The 25,601-nt window shown below is 40.4% G+C and overlaps 1 protein-coding gene across 1 annotated transcript in view; it reads left to right on the forward strand.

Annotated features, from left to right (window-relative positions):
* The window catches only part of MEGF11 (multiple EGF like domains 11), a 219,362-nt gene that overhangs the window by 168,982 nt on the left and 24,779 nt on the right, over positions 1-25,601 (forward strand). Inside the window, exons 14-20 of the mRNA XM_019472384.1 lie at positions 6,635-6,781; positions 9,447-9,581; positions 13,699-13,827; positions 16,222-16,350; positions 17,048-17,176; positions 19,689-19,817; positions 19,970-20,203. Of these exons, the coding sequence (XP_019327929.1) occupies positions 6,635-6,781; positions 9,447-9,581; positions 13,699-13,827; positions 16,222-16,350; positions 17,048-17,176; positions 19,689-19,817; positions 19,970-20,203 (1,032 nt within the window). The remainder of the gene's footprint in view (positions 1-6,634; positions 6,782-9,446; positions 9,582-13,698; positions 13,828-16,221; positions 16,351-17,047; positions 17,177-19,688; positions 19,818-19,969; positions 20,204-25,601) is intronic.

The raw sequence follows: 25,601 nt of genomic DNA on the forward strand, positions 1-25,601 counted from the left end.
TCTCCAGCTTTCTTGTAGGCCCCCTTCAGGTACTGGAAGGCTGCAGTAAGGTCTCCCCGGAGCCTTCTCTTCTCCAGGCTGAACAACCCCAACTCTCTCAGCCTGTCTTCATAGGAGAGGTGCTCCAGCCCTCTGGTCATCTTCGTGGCCCTCCTCTGGACTCGTTCCAACAGGTCCATGTCCTTCTTATGTTGGGGGCCCCAGAGCTGGATGCAGTACTCCAGGTGGGGTCTCACGAGAGTGGAGTAGAGGGGGAGAATCACCTCCCTCAACCTGCTGGTTACACTTCTTTCATGAGGCAACACCCCCTCCTCATGTCCCCTGCCTGTCCTTCCTAAAGAGCCTGTATCCTTCCATTCCAACACTCCAGTCATAGGGGCCATCCCACCACATCTCCGTGATGCCAATAAGATCATAGCCCTGCAGGTGTGTGCACGTCTCTAACTCCTCTTGTTTATTCCCCATGCTATGTGCGTTTGCATAGAGGTGTTTAAGTTGGGCCCCCCGATGAAGCTGACTTACTGGCTAGAGTGGCTGGAATTCATTTGTGCTGCTCTTAAGGTGCTCTCCTGCTGACCTGTGATCCTTCTCCAGGCTCTGGGCATCTGTTGCTGGCACTGGCATCAAACTGGTAGGAGTGGGATAGATTGAGGTTCCCCTCCCCAACTGGTAGGAGTGGGATGGATTGAGTTTCCCCTCCCCCAGCAACTTTAGTTTAAAGTCCTCTTCACCAGCTTGGCAAGCCTATGACCGAAGATGCTCTTCCCCTTCTCTGAGTTGCCCCTGTCCTGGTTTCTGAAGCCCACCAGTGAACAATACTTAGCAAGGTAAGTAAGGGCTCCACCACATCAGTTTGAAAAAAAATTCACAGTTAGAAAAGCAGTTTGAGAACACCACAAAAGTTCATAGATAATGTGAATCTGGCTTCTGTTATCTCTGTTGAAAATTTTCACTATATAAAAACAAAAATAGCTTATTTGCAGACTGGATGAGCAACCATCAATTCTTAATGTTTCCATTTAATTTTATGAGAGATCCCTTTATGTTTTCTTCCATCTGCTGCCCTCCCCAAGCAGATTTTCTCGTTCTTCAGCATCCTTAAATGCTGAGCTGTCACAAATTGTGCTGTGGTGTTTCTGACTGGATCTGAGTCAAATACTTAAGGGTTTGCCTCAGGTAGGAGTAAATATGCAGATGCAAAAAGTGATAGGAAAGCATCAAGTATTCTTTATGAACTCTTGTTCGTACGCTGTCATAACACCTTCTGAACAGCTGATCCAGAGCTAATCGGACAGTTCTTTCTTATGTTCTTATTGAATTTTCTTTTACCTTTTATAGACTGAAGCAGCAAAATATTATTCATCATATATATATCATAATATGATTATAGAAATCATCAGAAATAAATATACAAATTAGGAGGCCAAGGCAAGACGTCCAGGTGGACTCTGGCTCTGACCCTGGCATGACAACCACATGCCTAGGAACCCCTCCAGGGCTGATGGCTTGGTGGGAGATGTGCTACAGCCACTGAAGTGATCGCTGCAGGCAGGACAGTCCTGAGTGATGGAGACCGGAGGGATGATATCACATGAGGGAGCCGCCCATTTCAGATATCACATTCAGTGATACATTCCCGTACCTCTTTTCAGTACAATCAAGTGCTTGCTGGCCCACTCTCTGCAATTACTTACCTAAAATAGCTTTAAAGCTATAATCATGAGGCTATTTTCTGCTACTGAAGCAGTATTGGTACTGTTGTGGTTTTGCTCTTATGTACTGTGTCAACAGGTAGGCAAACCACTACTAAGAATCAGTATTGCCAAAGACAAAAGCTACCAGGCATTCCAGATCAAAGCCAAGCGTGACTCACCAAACTTCAGGCCTCCACTGTATTGCCTGCATAAATCCAATGCCTATTTATGCATAAAAAGCAGTTCTTTCCAAAGCTATTCAAATGCCAGAAATAAGAGATTATTATGACTTCATGTCATGTTGAAAGACAGGTGGAGGAGAGCACAATGTTTGTGTTGGATTCAAATGTCTGCTGAAATCATTCCTGTCATTGCTAATTGATGTTGCATCTGTCTTTAGATTGTGACTATTGAAAAAAAAAAAAGCTGAAGAGCTTATTCAGAGAAATAATTACAGTTGTACACTGGTAGACGTAAAATTAAAGTACATGGGGGGAAGGGAGCTACATACTATAATTTATCCAATTCCTATGTCCCTGAAAAATAATTAGATGCTGGGCAGCATGCAGGCCCTGCTGCAGAGGCTACTGTCACGGGGATAGCAGTGGTCAAAAATAGGCCACTGATTCTCATTTATTCCATCCATTTTTTCTCTTCTGTTGTGTTTGGAGTATTAGTTTCCAACTATCTAGAGACAAGGCAGAAAAACAATGGCAGGCTTTATTAAGAGCTAGAGACATAATCCCCAAGCACGAGTGGAATTGCACAAGTAAGCTGGAGAGGGAAAAAAGGGAATTCTACTTATGTCTAGCTTTCAGGAATTTCACCCTCCAAAGTCCTTCAGTGTGATATAGTCACAGGCAGCACTAAATCTGCATTACTTTGACAAACTTTCATTGAAGCCACTGAAGATTATTAATGGAAGCAGTATATGAAGTAGCTCTTCAATAGATGCCTTACATCCCAGTTGTATGGCTTGGTGGTTTTTTTCCTTTTTCTTGCTCCTTTTCATGATGGTTGTGTGGATGTTAGCTGAATCCTTCAGAGCCCAGTTTGTAAATTTTAATACAAAGAACCGACTTCATCTGGTAGAAATTTACGCTGCTCCATGTAAGCCAGACACAAGCTTATATCACATCAAGTCACCAGACACACACGTCTCTAGCCACTATGCAGCAGAACTGGACTACAATATATGATATATATTATTACCATACAACATATGTGACTTGACGAGTTTCTGTCAGCCAGTGCTCTTGCCAGACATGCTTCCTCCTCTACCTCTATCCCTGCCACTTTCCTTTATCAAGATACCATCTTCAGCTCTGTTTTGGAAGATCCCGACTGCTTCACCCTTGGGAAGCCTGTACTTGAGATACGACAGATACTCCCGATGTCCCAGACAGCAGCTGTTTTGCCACTTGGTAGTAAACTATCCTGGAAGGGGCCTTAAGGAGAAAGATCTTGGAACAGCTCTCCCATGTAGTTGTCCCTTAAAAAAGTGCAGTCATCACTGCTTTGGTGGGTTAAGTTCATTCCAGATTGTGTTTTTCACAGCATACACAACAGCAATTCAGGCAATTCAGGCACTTAGTACTGTTTTTCCTACCCACTGCGTGTACAAAGTAAGACGGTGTGGGGAAGGGGGACTGAAGCCACTCCTGGGACTGTCAGTTAAATTCCATGTACAGAGCAGTCCAAAGAACAGCAGTGGAAATCCTACCGGAGAGCAGGCAGTGTTTGCAGAAATCCAGTACCCCAAATCCACTCCGGGACATGGAGGTTTTGTGGCTGCTGTTTCACAGGCTGAATTAAAAGCCACAGTGGACTCTGCTCTTACCTTGGCTCTGGATTACTTCATGAGAGTGCAAATGTCCTTTGCCAACGTAGAGTGGATAATTATAATTTTATGTAAGTTATGTGAATTTCATTTATAATTCACCCCCCGAACATTGTTTAAGAAGGTCTTGGAAGTGTAATTTCATACTAGTATCTGCAATTGTGAACCACAGCCCCAGGCAGTAAGATAATTTCCTGGTATCTAGGCAATAGAGTTTATGTATAGAACTGCTTCCTGCAGCTTCAAGGACTTCTTCTGATAGTTGCCTTTCTAATTTCTACATCATGCTTGTGAAACAAGGAATTTGTTCATAAATTAGGAACCTGTGGTTGTAACATGAGATAATACAGAGGTGTCAACTTCAGCGTTTTTTATATTTCTGGAAATTGAAAACTAATTGCTTATCAGAAATGTTCATCAGCAAGTTCCTAAGTAAATATTAAAGTTTTACATTAAAGAAGCTTGCTGCTTCACTGACTCTGACTGTAAAGTAGCTGGGAGGGATGGACTCCCCCTTCATATGCTGTCAAGTTAGGGAATTGTAAAATGAAGGTGCTTTTTTTAGCACAATTCCATAAGACATGCATGTCCAAATGCAATTTTAACTTCTCATTTACATTTGCAATTCAATGTGTGTAGGAGCCTCCAAAAATGAAGTCTTCCATGAAAATTAACTTAGAGTAATATAAAGTAATAAAAACTGATTGCGGCACCTTCTCAGTTGTCTTCTGAAAAATTATAAATAAGTAACTGCTGTAATGGGTATCAGTGTCTTCTAGAAGGTTTCCTTTTCCCCCCTTTACATTTCGTTACAACAATCGGCTTCACAATGACTCATTGCCTTCGTTAGGAGCGGGAAGACATCCCTCATTATTCATTACTAAAGGAAGGACTTTGCTGCTGCAAAGAACAGCCATGGCATTCTAATTCAGCCACCCTTCAAGAGAAAGGAGTCAATGTCATTCTTCCCCAAACTTTGCCAAAATAGACAAGAAATAATGCTGTTTAATTGTCTCTGTTTATAAATAGCCCATTCACAATGAGAGAATTGTATTTTTAATGCTGCAGTCAGGAGGAAAAGATACACATTTTTCTGCATTTGTGTCTGAATTTCATTTCTGGGAGCTCGCGCTGAGACTCTCAAAACTATAAATGATCATATATATGTATGTATAAATATGAAATGCATTTATTTATTTATGATTTATTGTATGACTTTTTAATTACAGAGTACTGTAGATGTATTACATAAATGCACACACAAAGCATTTACTATTTAAGTAATCCAAGGGTATATTTGATTTCAAAGGGTGTAGGGAAGACTGTATTAAAATAATTGTTTTTCTTGATTTTACTAATATAAATGTTCATTGTCTCTTTTGCATTCCTTTTTTTCAGATGTATTTTTTTAGATATTAAGGGATTGAGCTTGTATTATGTTTTTACTGTATTTGAATGTGTTTTTTATTAAGCTTTACAGCATGGACTATGCCTCTTTATAAATAAAGCTATGATCATGTATTACTAGAAACCCCATTTCAAACTGTACTTTTGCCAGACTTGGTTAAGATTTTCTAGGAAGGGATATTATAATTGTGTGATTAATCTTCAGAAAAGAGAAATTTTGGCTCTGCAGTATTTCTTACTGTATTAACTTCAGAGATTTATAAAACCAACTTGAAACTGCATTGTAAGTGTGTTTATAATGACTTTTAGCTGATTTAATAATCCTCAAAGTTTGGTGACTGTACAGATCACAGCTTCACAAATACAGTCCATTACCTGTAGCATCCACATGAAGTTATCAGAGGTGGAGGAAATTACTTGGGATTGTATTTCTCCTTAGCAATGCACTAATCCAACCTCTGGCTGAGGCTGGGGCTCTCAGAGCCCTTGTCTGCATTTATCCCATTATGCAGTGGGGACATGTGCATGGATGATAAAGAACATCTTCATGTTGAAAGTCTAGCTAGGGCATGTGTATAACATCAAACCTTGGTGGCGCAGTTGTAAGGCACCTGGTGTGGTAATGTTGTTAGGAAAATTTCAAAGCCAGTCATTGATTAATTTTTTCTGTTGTTATCAGTATCTACAGTGTGCTACTGCTAGTGCCACTCCTGAAGCTGGCAGTGCTTAATGTCTCTCTTAGTTCATGATCCTGCAAACCTTTTTCAATCCAAGGATCCTTTGATCATGCAAATAGCTCTGCTAATTGCAGGTATTGGTACTGTCTTTTCCCAGTGGAGTAAGAGCCTCTCGGACAAGTAGTGGTGTGCAGGATCAAATCCTTAGATTACATTTATATGTGACAAGCCATGGCACAAAGTTGTTTTTAAAAGTCACCACTTAAAACAAAACCGGTTGAAACAATGCCAGAAGCCTCATGTTAAGCTTTCTGGCTGTGTGCTTCTTTCAGTGTTTCCCAACTTTGCTTTTCATAATAATAAATATCAAACAACAACCCTGGGAATCACTGGGAGCTGGATTGGCAGGTCTCAGTCTCCATTTAACATGCAAATGATCAGCCTGTGCCCACATATGGCCACTTGCTAGATCAGAACTCAGTTCATTAACACAGAATTCTGAGAGCTCTGGGTGGATGTGGGCTGTATGCATAATAACCCCAAGCACAGTGCTTTAAGCCAGGAAGTGAACAATACATAGCATAGAATTGAATTTACATATGTTCAAGAATCCAAATACTGGACATGTTTTTGCAGAACTCTGTTTTTCCTTTTTTGGTCTTCCAATTCACAACAGTTACGTAATCAGGCTTCAGTCAACTGCATATTTCCAGACCAGTTATTTGAGACATTTTGTGACTTTAAAGCAATTCCTGACCTTCATCTCTCAGATGACATGCAGACATTCTTTAATGGTGGGAGGACTGAAAAGGAGCCCACTAACACCTACAGAATTCACCTCTTTGGCATTTTCTTAATTTTCACTTTATTAAGCAGATAAAAGGATAGCTATTTCCTTTCCAGGCTCCCTTGTTTGCTCTGTGATGTACTGCGAGGTATCAGTCCAGCCAAACATTTCTTTGATCAATGAGCAGAGTAAGCTGTGTGAAACCTAACGTGTGCCTTTACGTCTTTAGGTGTCCACTGTGACAATATATGCACCCAGGGCCGCTGGGGACCAAACTGCTCCATCTCCTGTAACTGTGAGAACGGAGGATCCTGCTCCCCAGAGGATGGCTCCTGTGACTGTGCACCAGGATACAGAGGACCCTTGTGCCAGAGAAGTAAGATTTTCCATAGATGTGGTGGCAGAAGCAAAGTAGGTAGAAATGCTCATTTATGACAAGGGACAGACAAAGCCACAGGTTTCTGAGCTGCTTTAGCTCATGACTTCCTAAGGGCAAAAGCTAGCCTAAAAAATGCTTCTTGATCAAGAAGTCAAGGCTCTACTGCATTGAGTCGTGCCTTGTGTTTCTCCTTCTGGCCCTCCACAGCACCTGGAGGTCACAGGTGACCTGAAAGAAGGAGCAACACCTTTACATACCAAACTTGGCAGGATCTGGGCAAAAAAAGATTTATAGTTAAGTAGTGGTAAACTATAGGATACCTATTAAACAGTCAGCTATGACCCATCACATAATGAGAAGTGGATGAGTGTTGGCTATCAAAATAACACGACAATGTTTTCTTATATGCCAGAAAAAGAAACACAGCAGCCTGAAATAGCTCCTGTCTGATGCTCTACTGCTACATATTAAAATATGCCAGGGAGATAAAAATCCTCTCATTTGCTTTATCTGGGAAGCTGCATTTGCCCCTTAGGGACCCTTATTCACTGATCCAAACTACACGCAACCTTCTTCCTGTGTAAACAAGAATGGATTTGTCTTTCTTTTCTGCAGCAGCTCTTGTTCTTCCTGTAAGACATTCTGCATGCCCAGTTCATGTATCCCCTTTGATTTCACCAGTTACACTTGACACTAGAACACACTCATCTCTAAAAATAATTTGTAGCTGACAGTTTTTATTTAAAGCCATTATAACAATGACCTCTAGCACTGCTGTAGTTAATGGCCTATAAGCATTTCCATTATAAACCCCAATTTCCAGGTGCTTCAGCATATCTATATAGCTGTAAAACCACTCTCCAAGGCTAAAATGTGGTGCTCAGAGCTTCAGGGAATTGGGGAAGAAATTGTTTTACAAATTTGAAACCCTAAGAGTGCAAAACTTCCAGAAGTTAATAGTTTCTGACCTTTCTGAGATGAAAAAAACAGCTTAGTTTTATCAGCCGATGGCATGTAGGCTACAAGAGGCAAACCACGTCCACAGCTTGCAACTCTAGTAATCAGGCTGCTCCCTGAGGACATTTGCTGAGGACCTAATGGGGAAAAATTTTCCTACCCACTGGGGTGACAGCAGAGGGGTTCTGTGGATGCTTCTGCTATTGCTTCATGTTGCTGAAATGCCTCTCTTGAATACACGGCCAGGGAATTCAGCTTGCACCCACCTCTTCTGAGAGGTTCAGGCTCAAGACTACCTTGTGAAGAGGACACATCCGTAGGTGAAGGTAGCTTTCGCCTGATAAGTTTGCTCTCAGAATCATTCCCATTTTTCTCTTGGAAATTCATTTAGAAACAGAATTTAGCCTGTAAAAGGCAGTACTCAAGATGATACTCAGCCAGCTTGTTCTGTCTGTGTAATCAGGATTACATGAGACACCAGGATAGTTTACTGCTCTTAGGCCTGCAGAAATGTCTCCAGGAATGATCCAGGTTGTTTTATAGCTAGTGCATCATCAACAAACCTGTCAGCTAAGTTCCAGCTGGAAATCTGCGGTGCTGTAAGAACCTGACATGGTCTGTGAACATATGGACCAAGAGAAAAATTGTCATTCGGTGAAAAAATAAAATGGACATGATATAGTAACCACTGAGCCAGAACTATATAACAGAGAACCACAGGAGTAAAAATAAAAACATATAAAGTCATTTTTACAGTTACTTACTGCAATTTAACATTTCTTTGTGCTTATCTATCGCAGTGAATGTTTGGGCAGTGGGTGGTTTTTCATTCTACATGTGCTTAGAAGCAACAATACGCATTTATAAGAGATACTGAGCCATAATCTTGGCACTATACCTTATGTACAAATTCTATAATAATTTCAATCCAGGTTTTAAGCAAATTAAGCACACAGTTCATGACAAGTTTACTCAGCTATCCAGTGTGATTACTGATGCAAATTAGGTGATTTTGTATGCTGTTACTGTAATTACCATTTTTAGATTCTGTTCATCACTGATGGGTGCTGCTCCTGCAATGGCATGTATAAACTGACTGTCCCAATTGAACACAGGTATTGCACCTAATATTTAGAAATCAGCTTTTTGACATAGTGGTTTAGATGTAAAATATTGAGAGTTTCCTAATACACCTTCTCTGATCTCTCAGCTTAATTTCCAAAGGAAGTGGCATTCTGAGTTTCTGTTGTCTGTACATGTGTGTGTGTTTCTCTTCCTACCCATCTTAAAAGCTTTGGAATATGTGTTATTAACCATATCTGTCAGTGGGCTATGAGGTCTTGAACATCTTAAACTCCCATGTTTTATAAAAGAGTTTAGTTGGAGCAGGTTAGAGGGACTCAAATTAGTGTCTTGAGAGAGAAAGGCTTCTGAGAGAGCTCTGCTGTATTATTAAATAGCTAAGGACTTACATGAGGTAGGATAGTGTGAATGTTTGAACCACAGGAGCAGTTTTACTCAGAGCTTGCACTTTATTAGACATGGAATAATCCAACAGGCTTCATAATTTCAGCTGTTCCCAAAATTGTGGTTTTATAAATTAAGAAATATTGGTTTGGGATTAAGACAGAGAGAGAACTCTCAAGCTCTCAGCAATGACAAATCTTCTGAAAACCCGTGACAGCTTATTTTGTTTTCTCTTCAGTTTGTCCCCCTGGCTTTTATGGACACCACTGCAGTCAGCCATGCCCTCAGTGTGTGCACAGCAGCGGGCCTTGTCACCACGTGTCAGGACACTGCGATTGCTTGCCTGGATTCTTTGGCGCTCTCTGCAACCAAGGTACTGAGCCCAAGACCCCCAGATGCCACCTCCTTTCCTAAGTTTCTGTGCCTGTGACTTTGCAGCAAGACTGATCACAAGGTTGCTGCCTTTTTTCCTTGTTTCAGCAGTTTAGATCACAAGAAATTCTTTACTTCAGAGTGAAAATGCAAATAGGTACTTAGTCACCCTTTTGTAAATATGATGTGTTCCTGCTTTCATAAATAAAACAGGTCTGCTGCTCTGTATTGAAATGAAAATGGAATGAGACACCTGCTGTAAATATATCAGCCATCCAATGGTTTCATTTTCCTTTCTGCTAAGCCTACCATATCCTAAATGTCGATGGCACCTTCATGCACTCTTTTTCAGCAGGAGGTGTAGATAGTAGTTAAGATAAAGGCCAGCTCAGGTACACAAGCCCAAACACCCAGTTAATGCACTTATTTACACTGTCAAGGACCTGACTGGGAATAGTTAAAATCTTGCGTACCCAAACACAAGTGCAGGATACAGAAAAATTTGCAGTGGTTTTTCACAGGTGAAAGAGTAGCTTCAACTCCCCCTATTGTCCGTCAGCTTTCTGTACCTTTGAAAGTTAGTCCACTTTTAACCATAGGTTTCATTCTCAGTTTTATCCTAAAAATGCCCGCAAAATCATTACAGTATTCTGCAGAGTCTCAGTTATTGCATACTACTGTGGGTATTTTCTACATTCAGATTTAAAAGAGATTATTTGTAATGGCTACTGCCCTTGTGAAGTCACCGTCCCTGTAAAAATTGAACTGACACTTTTTAATGACCTGCTTTTCAGTAAGTCAGAAATTGCAGACAGCACTTATGCAAAATCATTAAACATCGATTAAGTATAACCATGTTTTCTTTTTCCTGTGTTGTATAGTCAACTAAACATTATACCAATTAATTTATTAAAATGAACATATTTCAGTGAATTTGTCCATTTTATATGAAAAGTTAGCCAGATTTCAAAGCGTAAGCAGGGCTAATTATCCTCTTAAGAAAACTATTTTATTTTTGCTCAGATGTTCAGCACTTCTGGTTTTACTTTGAAATGTTGATCTATCCAGCAAATTAATTTTAAAATATTCATGTCCTAATTAAAATCAATTTGTGTTGCAGTTTGTCATAATGAGTTAGCATGTAACTTTATTTTGTAGAAAGAAAAATGCTAATTAATGTTTTCCATTAGAAAAATGTGAAACAAAGATTTCACTTTTGAATTTTCATCTCCTTGTGCCATATCTTCTCTGGCGCAGGAACATTCTTCCATCAGCAGCACGTGCATGTGAGGAGCTGTGTAACCTCTGAAATTGCACAGGTTGACATGGTCGTGCTGAGGATTCTGAGCAGCAGACAACTAAGCAGCTGTTTTATGAATATCTTTCACAATCATGTAGCAAGATGTATTGATAATAACTTGTTATCACTGCTAGAACACACCTGACATCCCACAGGGACTTTTGGAGTCCCACTTCAGAGCTTTCATAGCTAATTAAAATCACTATCTGCATTGTACAATCAGATTGCTCCTGAAGAAAGCGATATTAGCCCTTACTTTACAGCTTTTTTAAAAAATGTTTGAGACATTTGAAAAAGTTCTTGTATTTGGATCTCGCATCTTTACAAGAGAGTCACTGTGTCAATCCACAACCAGGTTACTTAAATTAATGAGAAGAACCATTTTGGCAGGATCGGTTTTGTAATCCTTCTGTGTTGACACTCTGGAGGGCATCATACAATTCACGGAGACAAGAGGTGCTTACATGGTAGGAACCCCTCTGCTAGCTCCCACTGTGTGGAACCGAAGCATTTCTTTTATAAAGTACGACCTGTTGCCTTTGTCAGCAGCAGTGTTTGGATCACAAATCTTTTCATGATTCATTAGTATTCCATGTTGCAGTGCAAATCAGCTCCTATTTTAACTAAGTCTTTCGAGAACTATTTTTCCATCTTAAAGATGCAATAAAAATGTTGCATTGAACTGCTCTATATAGAGCATTGGAACTGAATAATGGTGTAGCACGTATGAGAACCTAGGCTGACACATCATTTTAGTTTTTGCTTTTTCTGTGATATGAGGGCTTTTCTTTCCTTCTCTCTCTTTCTCTTTGTGTCTGTGTATTGTTCTTCTCATTGTGTCTGTATATTGTGTTTAGTTTTATCTCTTTTCAGTTAGAGAACTATACTGTTTAGCATATAATTTGAAAGCCAAAACCAACTTTATCCACTCCTACAGATAAGTCCACAGTATATAGAAATGCATGCAGAAAACAATGGTATGCCATAGGTTTCTGCCATGGTAAGAGTAGAGGATGGCATATTGTGTAAAAGCAAATGAATCACAGCTCAGGATTTCAATCTGTAGCTGATTCACAGTCAGGATAGATTGAGGTCACCTGCAGAGACTACATATGAGAAAGTGAGAATGGCTGAAGTGGTAAAACAGTTGCATAATTCAAGGAAGTGCCTTAATCACTTTTTTGACATCACTATTATTTACTGGGGTACAAGTCCAGTTCCATTTGTTACATTCTTTGCAAAGATGGACTGTATGTTTTATCTTGTTTTGAAAATACATCTGTTTTTGTCAGAGAACACAGCCAATAAGAGCACAGAAATTAAACATTTCATTCATTACTGAGCAAAGCTTTCCATCAACTTTAACGTTAAAGATTTCCAATAATTTGATGGGAGGTTGAAGATCTACGTGTCTATTAGTTTTATGTCACTGTGCTTAGGCTGTTATAAGATGACTGAAAAAAAATTATAGAGTTTCTTTTCTTCCAACTTCAGGAGTAAGCTAGGTGGACCAACAGGAATAGACCCTGATTTTGTTAGGATGCAGCATATCTGTTTAACAACTCTCAGTCAAAGATATATATCATGCATGGAAACCACCATTTGCAACCTAATTGAACACTTACTACAGCAAGGGGTGCTGGAGATGAATAGGTGGATGGATGCCAAAAGACAAGCATGACATTTCAGCAATTGGATATGTGCTTTATTTGTGGGACTAGTCTTCCTCCAGACTTATATGGTAAAAATACTTATGGAAGTGGCAGTCTTGCTCCTGGTTTACTCTCCACTTGAATGATTTGATTCTATGAGATGCTGGGAGCCTGCCTCCCACCAACATTGCTGAAAGTTGATCTTCAGCAAAGCCTAGTGTATTTAGTAGCAAAAGGCACCTTCTTCTCTCACCACTATTTGATCCAGAAGGAATCAGGACAGTCATGAGGTAGGTACTCTAGCATATGCCATATTGCAGTGCCACATGATGCATGATGCATTTTGTGGTGCTAGTGGAATAGCAGAGAAAGGACTACAGCTCTTTCAGTCTCTCCTTGCAAGCTTATCTGCCACCAGCCATTTCATGGGCACTGGCCTCCTAGTACAATACCCACAGCTAGTATGTCAGGCCATCATACCAGGTAGTAAGGTTTGCAGCTTTTGGTCCATTATTACTGTAATTATCAGTCGTACAAAACAAGGGAGTTAGTTAGGTTCTAGTGACAGACCTGAAAGTAAGAGTCCCCATTGCTCTTCATCTTCTTGAGACTTCTTCGCTAGGCTGATATTTAGCCTAAAATGTTCCTTTCTTATTTCTCTTGTTCTCATTGTTGAAGCTGTAATCCTCTGAGCCAGCGCAGATCCCTATTTCAGGGTTTGCACCGAGGGACCCCCTTGGCAAAGTCCCCAGATCAATCCCTTCTAGGCACTTACTTGTGTTTGCCACTACTCTTCAAATTCTTCTCAACTTTATTGTTCTCTTCCTCTCCCAATAACCCCTATTCCCCTTGTCTCTCCTCTTTCCATCCTTCCATAATGCTCTTCAATAATTGTAATCTTCTAACTATATTAGATTCATTGTCCAGCAGAAAAATGGATTTTGACATGACTTTTTCCTGTTGTTTTTATGCCTGGGATGTAAGCAAACAAAATGGACTCGAATACTTTCTGCCTTTTCCTTCTTTCCAGAAGAATTTTGCCCATTTGGCTTCAGCAAAGAAAAATGTCGTAATTACTTTTATCTCTAATTGCTAAATGTCAAGTCCTATGACTTCCTCATACTCATCATGAAGAGCCTTCAATAAACTGCCTTATATTTTCACAGTCTGTCCCAGTGGAAAATACGGGAAGAACTGTGCCGATGTCTGTCTCTGCACCGAGAATGGGACGTGCAATCCTATTGATGGATCATGCCAGTGTTTTCCAGGCTGGATAGGGACGGACTGCTCTCAGAGTAAGCAAAGTGTTATTTTTCCACCTCTGCTTTAAAATAACATATTTTCCTGTTTAGTGTTTTCTGAAAGTTAAAGACAGATTCTGGGGAAATCGCTGAAGTATTACAGCAGCCAGTGCCTTACTCTCTTTATAGCTTATTTCTTTTAATTAATCTAAGTTCACTTTGGCTTGAATTAGTTTCTGCATTTGGAATTTGCAGAAGCCGTTACTAGCTTCTATTACAGGAAAGGGAGGTCACAAGCTCTTATCAGAAAAGAAAGCTCCATGCTCCCTTTTAATTTCTAGCTGGATTCCTTTTTATTTTTTTTTTGAAATCCTTTTCTTTTAGCTATTACACCATGCTCCCTTTTAATTTCTAGCTGGATTCCTTTTTATTTATTTTTTGAAATCCTTTTCTTTCAGCTATTACATTAGAAATTATTAACCAGTAAATGGTTTTCATGTCCAAGCCCCCAGAACTGAGAAATTAGGCAGCTGAAATGTTTCTATTAAATGTAATTTAATTGTAAAAGTCAGTGTGGGCTTGGAGGGATGGAGGATTTCTTCTTGCAAATTGCCCTGGTAAAAGATTGGCATTTGCTGATCCCAGAGTGTCATTTCCTGAGAGCATCCCTTAATTGAAGATAGATCACAGAGGGAAGCAATATCCTATCATTCAGAAATGTTACTTCATATTCAGGATACAACTAGCATATTAGACAGCATTCCAGAGTAAAATATATTAAACTTCAAGTGATAAAGTAGGAATCGGATAAAAACAGACGGCTGTAATTTTGCTTTTATTGTGTATCTTCCACAGGCAGAATATTGCTGTCACTCAAAAACAGAGAAAAAAGAGAAAAAGACAGAAAGCTCCACAGATTCCTCATTATATTTAGCCATGTAATTGGGAAATGACTGTTAGTTTCTCTTAACCTTGAAAAAAGATGTTTTTTCTTAGAGAGTGAAGCAGGCCAGTTCAGCAGCAACAATTTCCAGTTTAGCAGGCAGAAGGACCTGGCGATAGCTACTTTGTATTTTAGATGAACAAAGTGGGAACCTGACTGTTTCCTCAGTTACCTTCTCGTAAAGAAAATGTCAATCTCCCATCGTGAACCTGGCCTCACACCAGGCTTCTGTCGGAACCTGGCCTCGCATACCCAAGTCCGGTACTGAGCTATTTCGGTCAGACCTCCCTCCGCACCAGTTAACCTGGAATGACCGAGAGACGGAGCTGCAAAGGAGATAATTTTAGCTCCAACTCCAGAGCCAGTTCTGGAGACACTAACAGACCCTGCAGCTCTGGCTTACAAAGGCATTGTGAAAGTACTTCTGGTTGCTTATAGCATGAATACTTTAGGCCAAATCCTGTTCAGCTTTACATTGTGTGAGTTCGGTGACCTTTTGTTTGATTTACGTCATGGCAGGGTTTTTTTGCTATTCATTCTGGCTTTAGAGATGTCTGTCATATGCCAGAAACTTGTATTTATAGTCAGAATTTGAGCCAATGGTATACATGGAAATAGGCACGGTTTCTGTACTTTCAGGTTTCCTGGGAACCATGCCTTATTAATTCATGTCTTTAATAGGAAGCAATGGGAAGTGCTTTTTAAAGCAAAAATATAGTTGTTATCTTGAAGGGTTATCATCATTTTGGATCTTTTAGTCTGGCACTAATAACTGTAACTTACTGTATTCATTTTTGGAGGGACACTTAAAATAACTTTTGAAAATGTATTAATATTGTACTTGTTGAAATATGTAATAGACCTGAAGATTTTAATTTAATATTAGCCCCATCAACAAAAGCACTCTGATTTTGTGGATGGAAATTCATACTGTAAGAAGTTTTCTTTACATTCTTAGCTAATTTGAGTAGCACTCTATGCTTCAAATGAATGTGGTAATTTCAGTAGTTGATTGCATAGCAAAAGTAAACCATGAATAGCTGTGCTTTATTATGCAAGAATTCCAGAATATCAAAAAGAAAATTAAATTACCTCCATATCTTAATCTGTCTAAATTGTCTTCACAGATAATGCCAGTAAGGCAGGGAGAGTGGCTAGAGCACTTAGAGTAATGTAGTGTCGAGGGTCACTGTTTCAGTGGTTCTCAGTGCACATATGCAGCAAAGACCTGATCGTGCCACCTGACCTACACAGGAAAGAAATCCTTTGTGCCAGGGCTTGACAGCATGGGTGAGGTTGCAGGCTGGCACCTGGGTTTGCAAAACAATCGTTGGCTTGGAAGAACTGGTCATTGTCAGGGAGTCGCTGCAGCAATGCCAAGCTCTGCAATGCAAAGCTCTGCCTTTGCTGGTGTCTCACAGGTTGTCCCTTTGTTGTTCCTCCGCAGCACTAACGCAGTATCATTGCTTTTTTTGTCAGCTGACAAATCTTTTTTATTTTCATAGCTTGTCCCACTGGTTTTTGGGGCCCTGATTGCTTTCATTCATGCAACTGCCACAACGGAGCAATGTGCAGCCCTTACGATGGAGAATGTAGATGTACTCGTGGTTGGACGGGGCTCTACTGCACTCAGCGTAAGCCTTTCAGAGACACTGTTGTGCCAGGGAATCTGTCAAAGTATGTGCTGCTACCTCGTGTCTCTTCCAAGTATTGCAGTCTTCCCTGTTAAACCACCTGCTTCTTACTTGTGATAACTTCACATCACCCCGAAGAAAATAGTCCTGAAGCTTTTCAAGGTTTTTTATGCCTTTGGCACTCGATAAAGGAGGGACCAATCATTTAGATTATTGAATCATTGTCAGAATTTGCATAGTCTGTGTCCCTGCTTGTCAAAGCCCCAGTATACGTGGTCTGAGATTTCTCATCCTAATAGTGCCAAATTATCAGCACTATATGAAAGAGGAGATCAAATTCTGGTGAGCCTGTTAAGAAGGCTCTTTCACTTGCAAGTAATTGATTGATCTCTGGCCTTTTAGAGAGTTTCTGTTTAGCCATCTTCTTTCACTTTTTGAAAATGTAGTTTGTATAGATGGGTCAAGTTTTCGTTCTTCTGAAACACTTAAGAGGCAATTCTGTAAGATATGAGAAACACTACTTCAAGAAAATTGGCTGTCGTAGTATCTCTGCAAGTGGATGATCAAATAAATGTTATTAAATATACAGAGGCTGAAAATCCATAGATTTATAGGCCTACATAGTTTGTGCTGATAACGCATCTGAGTTTGTGTTTCAGCTTATTTCTTAGTCTTTCCTTATTCTGATTCCTGAAAGGTTGCCCAGCTGCTTTTTATGGAAAAAACTGTGCCAATGTTTGTCAGTGTCAGAACGGAGCGGACTGTGACCACATCACTGGCCAGTGTACATGCAGGACTGGGTTTACAGGCAAACAGTGTGAGCAAAGTAAGTAGCGACATGACTTCATTTTTCTATTTCTCCGGGGGGATGTATTTCAGAATTCTTTGCAGAAATAGGCTCTTAAATGAGGTGTTGATGTCAGCAAGACAGTAACCCCAGGCACCTTATATAATCCATAGGGAGAAGAAGGCATCTCTGGAAAGCTGGACAGTCTGTTTAAGCGTAAAGAAATATAGTGAATCCTCTGCAAATTAGGCCTTTCCATTCCCAGCCTAAAGTTAGGCGAGATAAAAGCAAGTCGCTGCACTCGTGCTGACTGGATGTAGCCTTCCCAAACAACTTGTACCTAATTAATAGAAAAACGCAAGCTGCATCATGCCTTGCTACCGTTGTTGAGAGCAGCAGCATCAGGTTTCCCTAGGCACGAAGGAAGACAGAGGGGTTAAAAGAAAGAAGTCCTTTCTGCTCTCTGCCTTCCAAGGAAAATTTGGACTTTCTTGCATAAGTTGTTATGCTATAGATGTGGACCAAATAAAGATTCATCTTCACAATGAAAACAGATCAAGGAAAAAAAAGTTGCTTGCAGTTTTTGGAAGGATCTGTGTTTAACTTGAGTAGTGAGCAAGTGTTTAACAATGAATTTCAACTACCTTGCAAGGGTACTGGCATATCTTACTGTAATTGTTGTCAATGTCTTGCTGGCATATTTAGCACACTGTGCCAAATGGCTTCTTTTAAGAACAAAGAATTAGGGTAGTGGAAACTGTATGTGCTGTAGTTGAATAACTACTTATTTGTCCAGTATAGTAAATCAAAAGAAAATTCTCACACACTTACTTGGATTCTAAATGCAAGGTGAAATCCATCTCACCTTACCAAGGCATTAATTCCACAGGGTTTTGTTCCTTTTTTTGGCAGTAAGGTAATACAGTAACATTCCTGCTAGATTTGCAAGTGAAAGCTTCTGAACTGTAGCTTACCACATGGATCTTTATGAAAATATTTGTACATATAACTAAATTCATGAACATCTTTTCTTTTTGCACATACTTGTGTTCAGCAAAGCATGTATCTCAGGCCCAGCTTTGCATGCTTATGTGGGGATTACCTATGGCACCACTGTAACTCTGTAAGTGGCCAACTAACTGTGAATTTGTGTACACCCTTACTGCAACCATAAATAAAATAGGAAACTAAAATGTCCATAGTAGAACTGCATCGTAGCAGATTTTATACAAGCAGCTACATTTATAATTTGACCTCTGTACAAAAGCCTGAGGCTTTCTTTTCTATCCAAACTACGAATGTATTTATTTATTTGTTTTTCTACTATTTAGTCTAAAAGTATCTCTTCATTAAGACTCCTTCCTTCTCAAAATTCTGCTGAATGGGCAGTCACACCACATTGCAGATGAAATGCCTAGATGCAGACATTTGTGGTGCGTTCCAAAATTTCAGGCCTTATCCATTTTCAGTAGGCTTCAGGTTAATATCAGAATGAGCATTAATTGTAATAATTTTATTTTTCCTTGTTTGGGGACCTGCAGATGAAAGAAAGAGATACAACTTTAATACGCACTGCAAATCATTATACAGATATTGGCTACTGTTCATTATTTAATATTAAATTTTGGCTACTAGAAGTTACTTAGAGACTGACATTGGGAAGGTATCGTCATGCTATGCAAAACATTTGCAGTGACACACAAGAAGTTACATCTTAAAACAAACAATATATATTCTAAAGAATCATAGCAAGTGTGCATGCATTCAATAATGTGTCTTCTCCATAGAAATAAGTAGGATGTGACAGAAGTTGTTTCTTTCAATTTATTATTGAATAGTGCCTCAAGAAGTATAGTAAGCTGCCTACAGATTTATTGTAATAGCCTATCATGGTAATTGTATGAATAAATTTCTCAGCTGGACATTCAATCATTTTGTCTTTGATAGAAATACAAAGACAGGATAGAAATTCCTTCTATATTAGGAACCCTAATACAGAAGCAGAGCAAATCAAACCATTCAGATGCTCAATTCTGTAATTCCACCTACAATGTTATATCCATCTTCTAGCACTAGTAGGGATAAGTATGAAGGCATGTGGGATTTGTTTGGTAAAAGTCTATTGTGTTCATATAAAGGTACATTAAAACTTTTCTTTGCAACTACCCCATGAAAAAAAATGTGCAGAGTTGGTGGAGAATGCTATGCTCTTTCAAGGTGTGGTCTACAGCTTCTGAGCTCATGCCCTGTTAAATTCTGTACACTTGTAATATATATCAAGCCTTTTAAAGTCTCTGTACATATTATTGGTTTCATCCTTGTGAAATCTTGTGTGACTTTTCCAGAAAGTTACAGCTTAATAAGTAATACCCTAAATGGTACATGAAATATATTTATCTCCTGCTTTAAAATAATAATAATCTAACACTAGGGTGTTATCCTAGAGACACTGAAACCAGGGAGACTTTTCTACTGAATTTTCCATAGCAAGCATTTCACCCATTCCCCAAAAAAGTAGAATTCGTTCCAATCTTTTTCTTTGGCTTCCCAGAGTGCTCACCAGGAACATTTGGTTATGGTTGCAAACAACTATGTGAATGCATGAATAATGCTACATGTGACCATGTCACAGGTACTTGCTACTGCAGTCCAGGCTTCAAAGGAATCCGATGTGATCAAGGTACAGTGAAATTCTACCTGTGAAATCTCTCTCTCTCTCACTCTCTCTCTTTCTCTCTCCTCCTCCAATGATGCACTTGCTTTAAAAAAATAGTATTTCAAAAATGAAATGCACGATTCAATTTACAGTGTGTTATGAATTACTTTTAACAGCGGCTCTTATGATGGAAGAATTAAACCCCTATACTAAAATTAGCCCTGCTCTTGGATCAGAGAGGCACTCAGTGGGAGCAATCATTGGAATTATTATTCTCCTTCTAATTATTATGGTCTTGCTGGCACTGTTTGTGTGGTATCGACGGAAACAGAAGGAGAAGGGCCATGACATGCCAAGTGTGTCTTATACTCCAGCCATGAGGATGACTAATACAGATTACTCACTTTCTGGTAAGGGTCTTTCTATGTTAATCAAATATAGACTCATATTCCTGTATGTTGGAGAAATATAAGCTTCTGTAATATATAACGTGTTATTGAGCCTCAAAAATAATGACACTTCTGTTCTTCTGAATACCATGATCTTTTAACACTTAACAGGGACAGGAAAGCAAATATAACTTAAAACTGACTTAAGCTGCTTTATATATGAAAGTTTACTTAACATGATACAGGATATACCTAGGCAAGAAATACGCTCCGCGGAATACATCAACTCCATTTGTTTAAATCAGCTGCATTCCTATTGCAGTGCAGAGAAGTTTTCACTTTGTGAAACCTTCAGAAGATTTTTTTTGCTTGAGGAATGGGATTGACTGGGTCAATCATAAGGTTTTATTTTTGTCTATGTTTCAGTTTGTGATTCGAGGCGCCCTATTCGTTGTCACTTTCCTCTGTGTGCAGACCAATCCCCGTCACCTAGACAGCTGGTGTGAATTTTCTTCACAGGAGCTGATGAAAGCAGGAGAGAGGAAGAGGAAGGCTCTTTAAGACAAAAAAAAAAATCATACTGAGATCACATTTCTTGCTTCTTTCCATCTTCTGCTACTGCTATGGAGGACAGTTTTTCTTGACAGATTGGCTAAACTTTGGAGGATGTGATCTCCTTTTTAACGCTGTCATTCTTCTTCATTCCTCTACGGCCAATATCAGATCGGATGCCAGACAGGAGATGGCTTTACTTCCTTCTTGTTTCTTCTGATCTGTCTCTAGTGGGGATCTCCTCGGGGTTTGCTGCCCTCCGACTGCGCTTTGCTTCTTCACTTCCCTTTAAATGGCTGAAACTGTAAGTCCAAGTAAATACAAGCTCCTGAAACTGGCAGAGGTTGGCCTAGCAGCTCTGCTTTCCCAGTCCTGCATTGCCTTTTTCTTTCTGCTTTCTAGTCTAAATGCATGAGGCCCAGCTACTTGTTGCTGGCTCTGACTTGGCTTCTGTGCTGTCTTGGGGTGGCATGGCTGGAAGCTTCATTCTGGACTTCCCTGCCCAGGATGCACCTGGAAGGAGCAACGATATTAGTGCCTGGCTACAGCTGGGACTTAATCAAGGAGTTTCTGTCATGGCACCATGACTTCAGCCCTCATATCATGCAGTGCAACAGTCCTCATAGCAGAGTTTCCTGCAATGGCACCTCACACATCAGGGGCTGTCTGCTGAACACCATTGCCTAAACTCATATTTAGACCACTCAGGCCTATACTAGAGCATTCCTTCTTCTGATAGCTACAAGAAGGGGAAAAAAAATCAGCCTTGGACTTCCTCCCATTGCCTCCTATTTTTGAATTTTAGCTTTGCAGGCTCTTGGTTAAGCTGCCATTTGGGTAAGAAATGTATGAAAGCATTGCCAGAGAGAGCTCATCTGATCCTTGGCTAGTTGCCATCACAATTTGGTCTGAAAATTGTCATTTCAACGTCATTTGAAGAGTCAGGCCATGAACATGCAAAAGACTGCATGCTGCACATCTCAGCAGCAGTGAGGCTCCTAGTTCCAAGCGAGCAGATCACAGCCACTGGCATGGAAAAATGTTCTGAACTTTTCAGCAATCCTTTTCTTTTGTATTGGCACTTTATCCATTTATTTACAAAGCCTGCTACACCTCATTTATTTCTGTGCTTTTCTAGTTAATGTATGTGTAACTCAGCATGCTTAAGAGGCACAACTTACAAATTTCAAAATAAGGAGAGGAATATTGCTGAGGTTGGGAGTTCCTGACTGGAGTAATTGAGCTTCTCCTTTCAGACAAGGGGACAAAAATCCCTCGGTTGTTTTTTCTCCATATTTTACCATGAATGGAGTCTTCCCAATCGACCTGATGGTATCCCAGTCTGACACTCTGCAAGAAGTCCGAAAAAAGGCTAATGCTGAGAAAGGATACTGTCATCCTTCGAAGTTAATATAGACAGATGACTTTCCTCCTCAGCCACAGAGGGAAAGCCATTACATTTGAAGACGTTGGTAGCCCAGGACTATCCTTGCAGGTTACGTCTTTGTGGGCATTGCATCTCCCTATACAACGTTCTTCACATTCCTTTCAGGTGCAGCCACCTATCCCAGAGCTCTTGATGCCACATGATACTTAAGTACTTGAGGAAACAAAATATTTTGGGGACAGCTGAATTCCTGGATACATCATAAACATCTGAGGGATCACATCCTTCAGCTGCATTGAACCTGGGATCTCTTCTGGTCCTTGGGCAACGACAGTGAATTTAATTCTTGCCCTTGTGACATTGCTGCTCTGTGTCAGCTCAATTTGTAAAAAACCTGAAGTACCAGGTCCTTGCAATCCCAAACAGCACCAGGTCAGTGGGGTTGTATGGGCTTCTCTAGAAAAAAATTTCTCTAGAAAGAAATTGGATAATGTTTACTTCCTGTTCATCTCAGTCAGTGATGGGGATGCAGAGACTGGGCCTTTTCTTTCTTCTTTCTTCTTTCTTTCTTTCTTTCTTTCTTTCTTTGTGCAGTCCTTGTAGCAATATAAATTTTATCACTCAGGAAGCTGCAGCTGACTGGGGTCAGCCATCTCTTTCTGGAGGTCACAAGAACAGTTTTCTTCCTGCCTCCCCCTTGAAAAACTCTGCTATCTGAGCTTTCAGAGGAAGACTAAGAAGTTAGAAACCATACTGCTCCATCTTCATCTCATTATAAATTGTCTGCAGGTAAAAGCATTGTTTCAAGTTTTGGTCTTTGTTTTAGAAGGGCATTTACAAATTCTAGACAAGGCTTCTGAAAGCTCCCTGCCAAATTCTGACTGTCCTCCAGCACATTCTGCTACTGAAACTTTCTACCCATCAGTAACCTTCCCAGCTTTGGCCTCACCAATGCTGTTTTCAGCCTTTCACTTCCATAGAGCAGAAAGACAGCAAGAGGCACTGACGTGCACCTTTGGAAATGGGGAGATGGATACTGAGACAAGATCACAGATAAGAAACAGAGACTCATAGCATGGCTTGATGGCAAGAACAACACGTGTGTATATGAGTGCATGTGTGCATTTGTGCTTTGCAGAGGACGCTGAAGGACAGTAGCAGTATTACATAGAAGTAACAGGGATTTCAACCTTCACCTGGAGTTTCGTATGTGGATTAACGGCAGAATACTATGCAGATGTACTTGTGCAATTAATATAATCCCACAAAAACCCATGGACTTCAGCAGGAATTCCACCTGAACAATGACTGCAGTGTCCAGCCCTATATGGGTTGTAACATTATGGCTAACCTGAATCACCACTGCTGTTTTTTCGCTTGTTTACTCTTGTTAAGGTAGTGTTGTTTCTGAATAGAGTCACGTATGCAGACCCCTAGCTCCTGTAGGCAGTAATTTCTTCCAGCACATTAATTTATTTCTGGAGGATGTTTTTAGTCTTTACATCTTCAGCTCTTCTGATGCTGATAATCCATGCATATGTGTGAGAGAGATTATAAGGAAGGGGAACCCCCTGGGCAGCCCTTAGACTCTTTTGCGTTTGTGGATGAAGGATGTGGCAGCAAAACAGACACTCTGCCCAGCAGCCAGCAGCAGCCAGTGGGAAAGAAAACCAACCATGCTGGGAGAGCTTAACCACAGCACACGGATCTGAGAACAGATTTTCCCAAATAAGCCTGAAATCAAAATGGTGCTCCCCAGCATGAGAACGATACATTGCGTCCAACAAAGGATTTTAAAGTGCAGGTTGTTTAATTCAAGGAGATGGGGACAGAAAGGAAAACTATGCAGCAGTGCTGGAGAGCAGCAGAGATTTCTTTTTGTGACTTTCACAAAGACTTGGTTATGGGCTGAAGTGATCCTTGAGGTCTTATCAAGGTCTTAAGGAACTTTCTGATATGGGTGAATCCTATGCTGAGAGCCAAAACCTAAGCAAAGCTCGATACAAATCAAGCTTTGGATCCTGCATGGATCCTGCAGCCTAGATAAGATGTTTACAGAAATGATCCTGCAGATGACGTGTAGTAGGAGGTGGCAGAGTGAACCCTTCTGCATGAAGTCTTCATCCACACCACTGACACTCTGTATGGGTGGCAAAGATCCACACAAAAAGAAGAAGAAATCAGTTCCATTTTGTAGCTTGAGATGTCTGGGTTTGTACTTACTGCAGAGTGCTTACTTATTCCCTTTTTTCATGGTTGGCCTTGTGCCCAGTTTCCACACTACACTGTCCCACTGCTGCTGCAGGATTGGGACCAATGCTCTTTGTGTCACCTCACAGCCCTGGCTCGGAGCACAAGCTTAGTCTTTCAAGTGACAGAGTGTTCTGGCCTTCATTCAGACCTCATAGGTCTTCTACTGGAGCTCAGCCTCAGGCCTGAGGGGCTCACGGCAGGACTCTGCCATCATGGATCCCTTCACAGGACTGGTCTCCCCATGTTAACATTAACATAACCTTTGGGGTTTTTTTTGTTTGTTTTCATTTAAATCATTCCCTTTCTTTTTTAGTCATTTAAGTGTTTGCTTACTGTTCAGAGCAGAATAAAATTCTCATCCTTGGGTAGAGAGGGGGTTTTGTGTTTGTTTTTTTCTTTTTTAACTGGGATAGCATTAGATTTGAATTTGATGTATTTCCAGCCAGCAGTTATAAGAGCTTCATGAATAAATGTGTAGAAAATGGACTGTGCTATCAAGGTAAATCAGCCTGGGTGGGTACTTAAGTATCAACCAAATGGAACTGTGTAGAAGGAGTAATTCTGAGTATATGATGCTGCATGCAATGAAGGAAGAAAAGATTTTTGGTGATACAGACTTGTGTGCAAGCTCAGATTCATTAATTCAGCACTGTGCTAAGTAGAAGGGCAGTCTGGTAGACTTTTCCTTCAGCTCATTTCAGGTGCACAAAACAAGCTACGACCAGATAAGCTGGGTGTGAACTTGTAATGCGTCAGCTGGCTCACAGTAACCATCGGTATGTGCCCTCTTATCTCACAGCAAAGGCAGTGGACTGTGCCTCTTTTCCTTTGAGCTGGTCCTTCTTGCCCTCAGTTGAGCGAGGGCATGACAGATAAGGGAAGGGGGAAGGCAGAGCTGAGAGCTGGTGTGACTCAGCCATCGACACTCACCTACAAAGCAGAAAGACACAGATTCAAGTGTCTATAACTGGGACCGCAGGTCGTGAGAAGGGTGGATGAGCTCTGCTCCCCTGGTGAGCTGCCAATCCCTCATTAGCAGGTTCAAAGCTGTATGTGAGCAGCTGTGTTTGTGATGGGCATACACTGACTGCAGTGTTTGGGTTCCAGCCCCAGTTCTCATTTGCAGACCCCCGGAGATATTTGTTTCTTGTTAATTCTATTTCAAATATTACAGAGTTATAGTTAGGGGAGATGGCAAAGTCCTGGCAGCCTGGCTGCTGTGCTGGG

Source organism: Aptenodytes forsteri, unplaced genomic scaffold (genome assembly GCF_000699145.1).
Source record: "Aptenodytes forsteri isolate BGI_AS27 unplaced genomic scaffold, ASM69914v1 Scaffold83, whole genome shotgun sequence".
Classification (NCBI taxonomy): Eukaryota; Metazoa; Chordata; class Aves; order Sphenisciformes; family Spheniscidae; genus Aptenodytes; species Aptenodytes forsteri.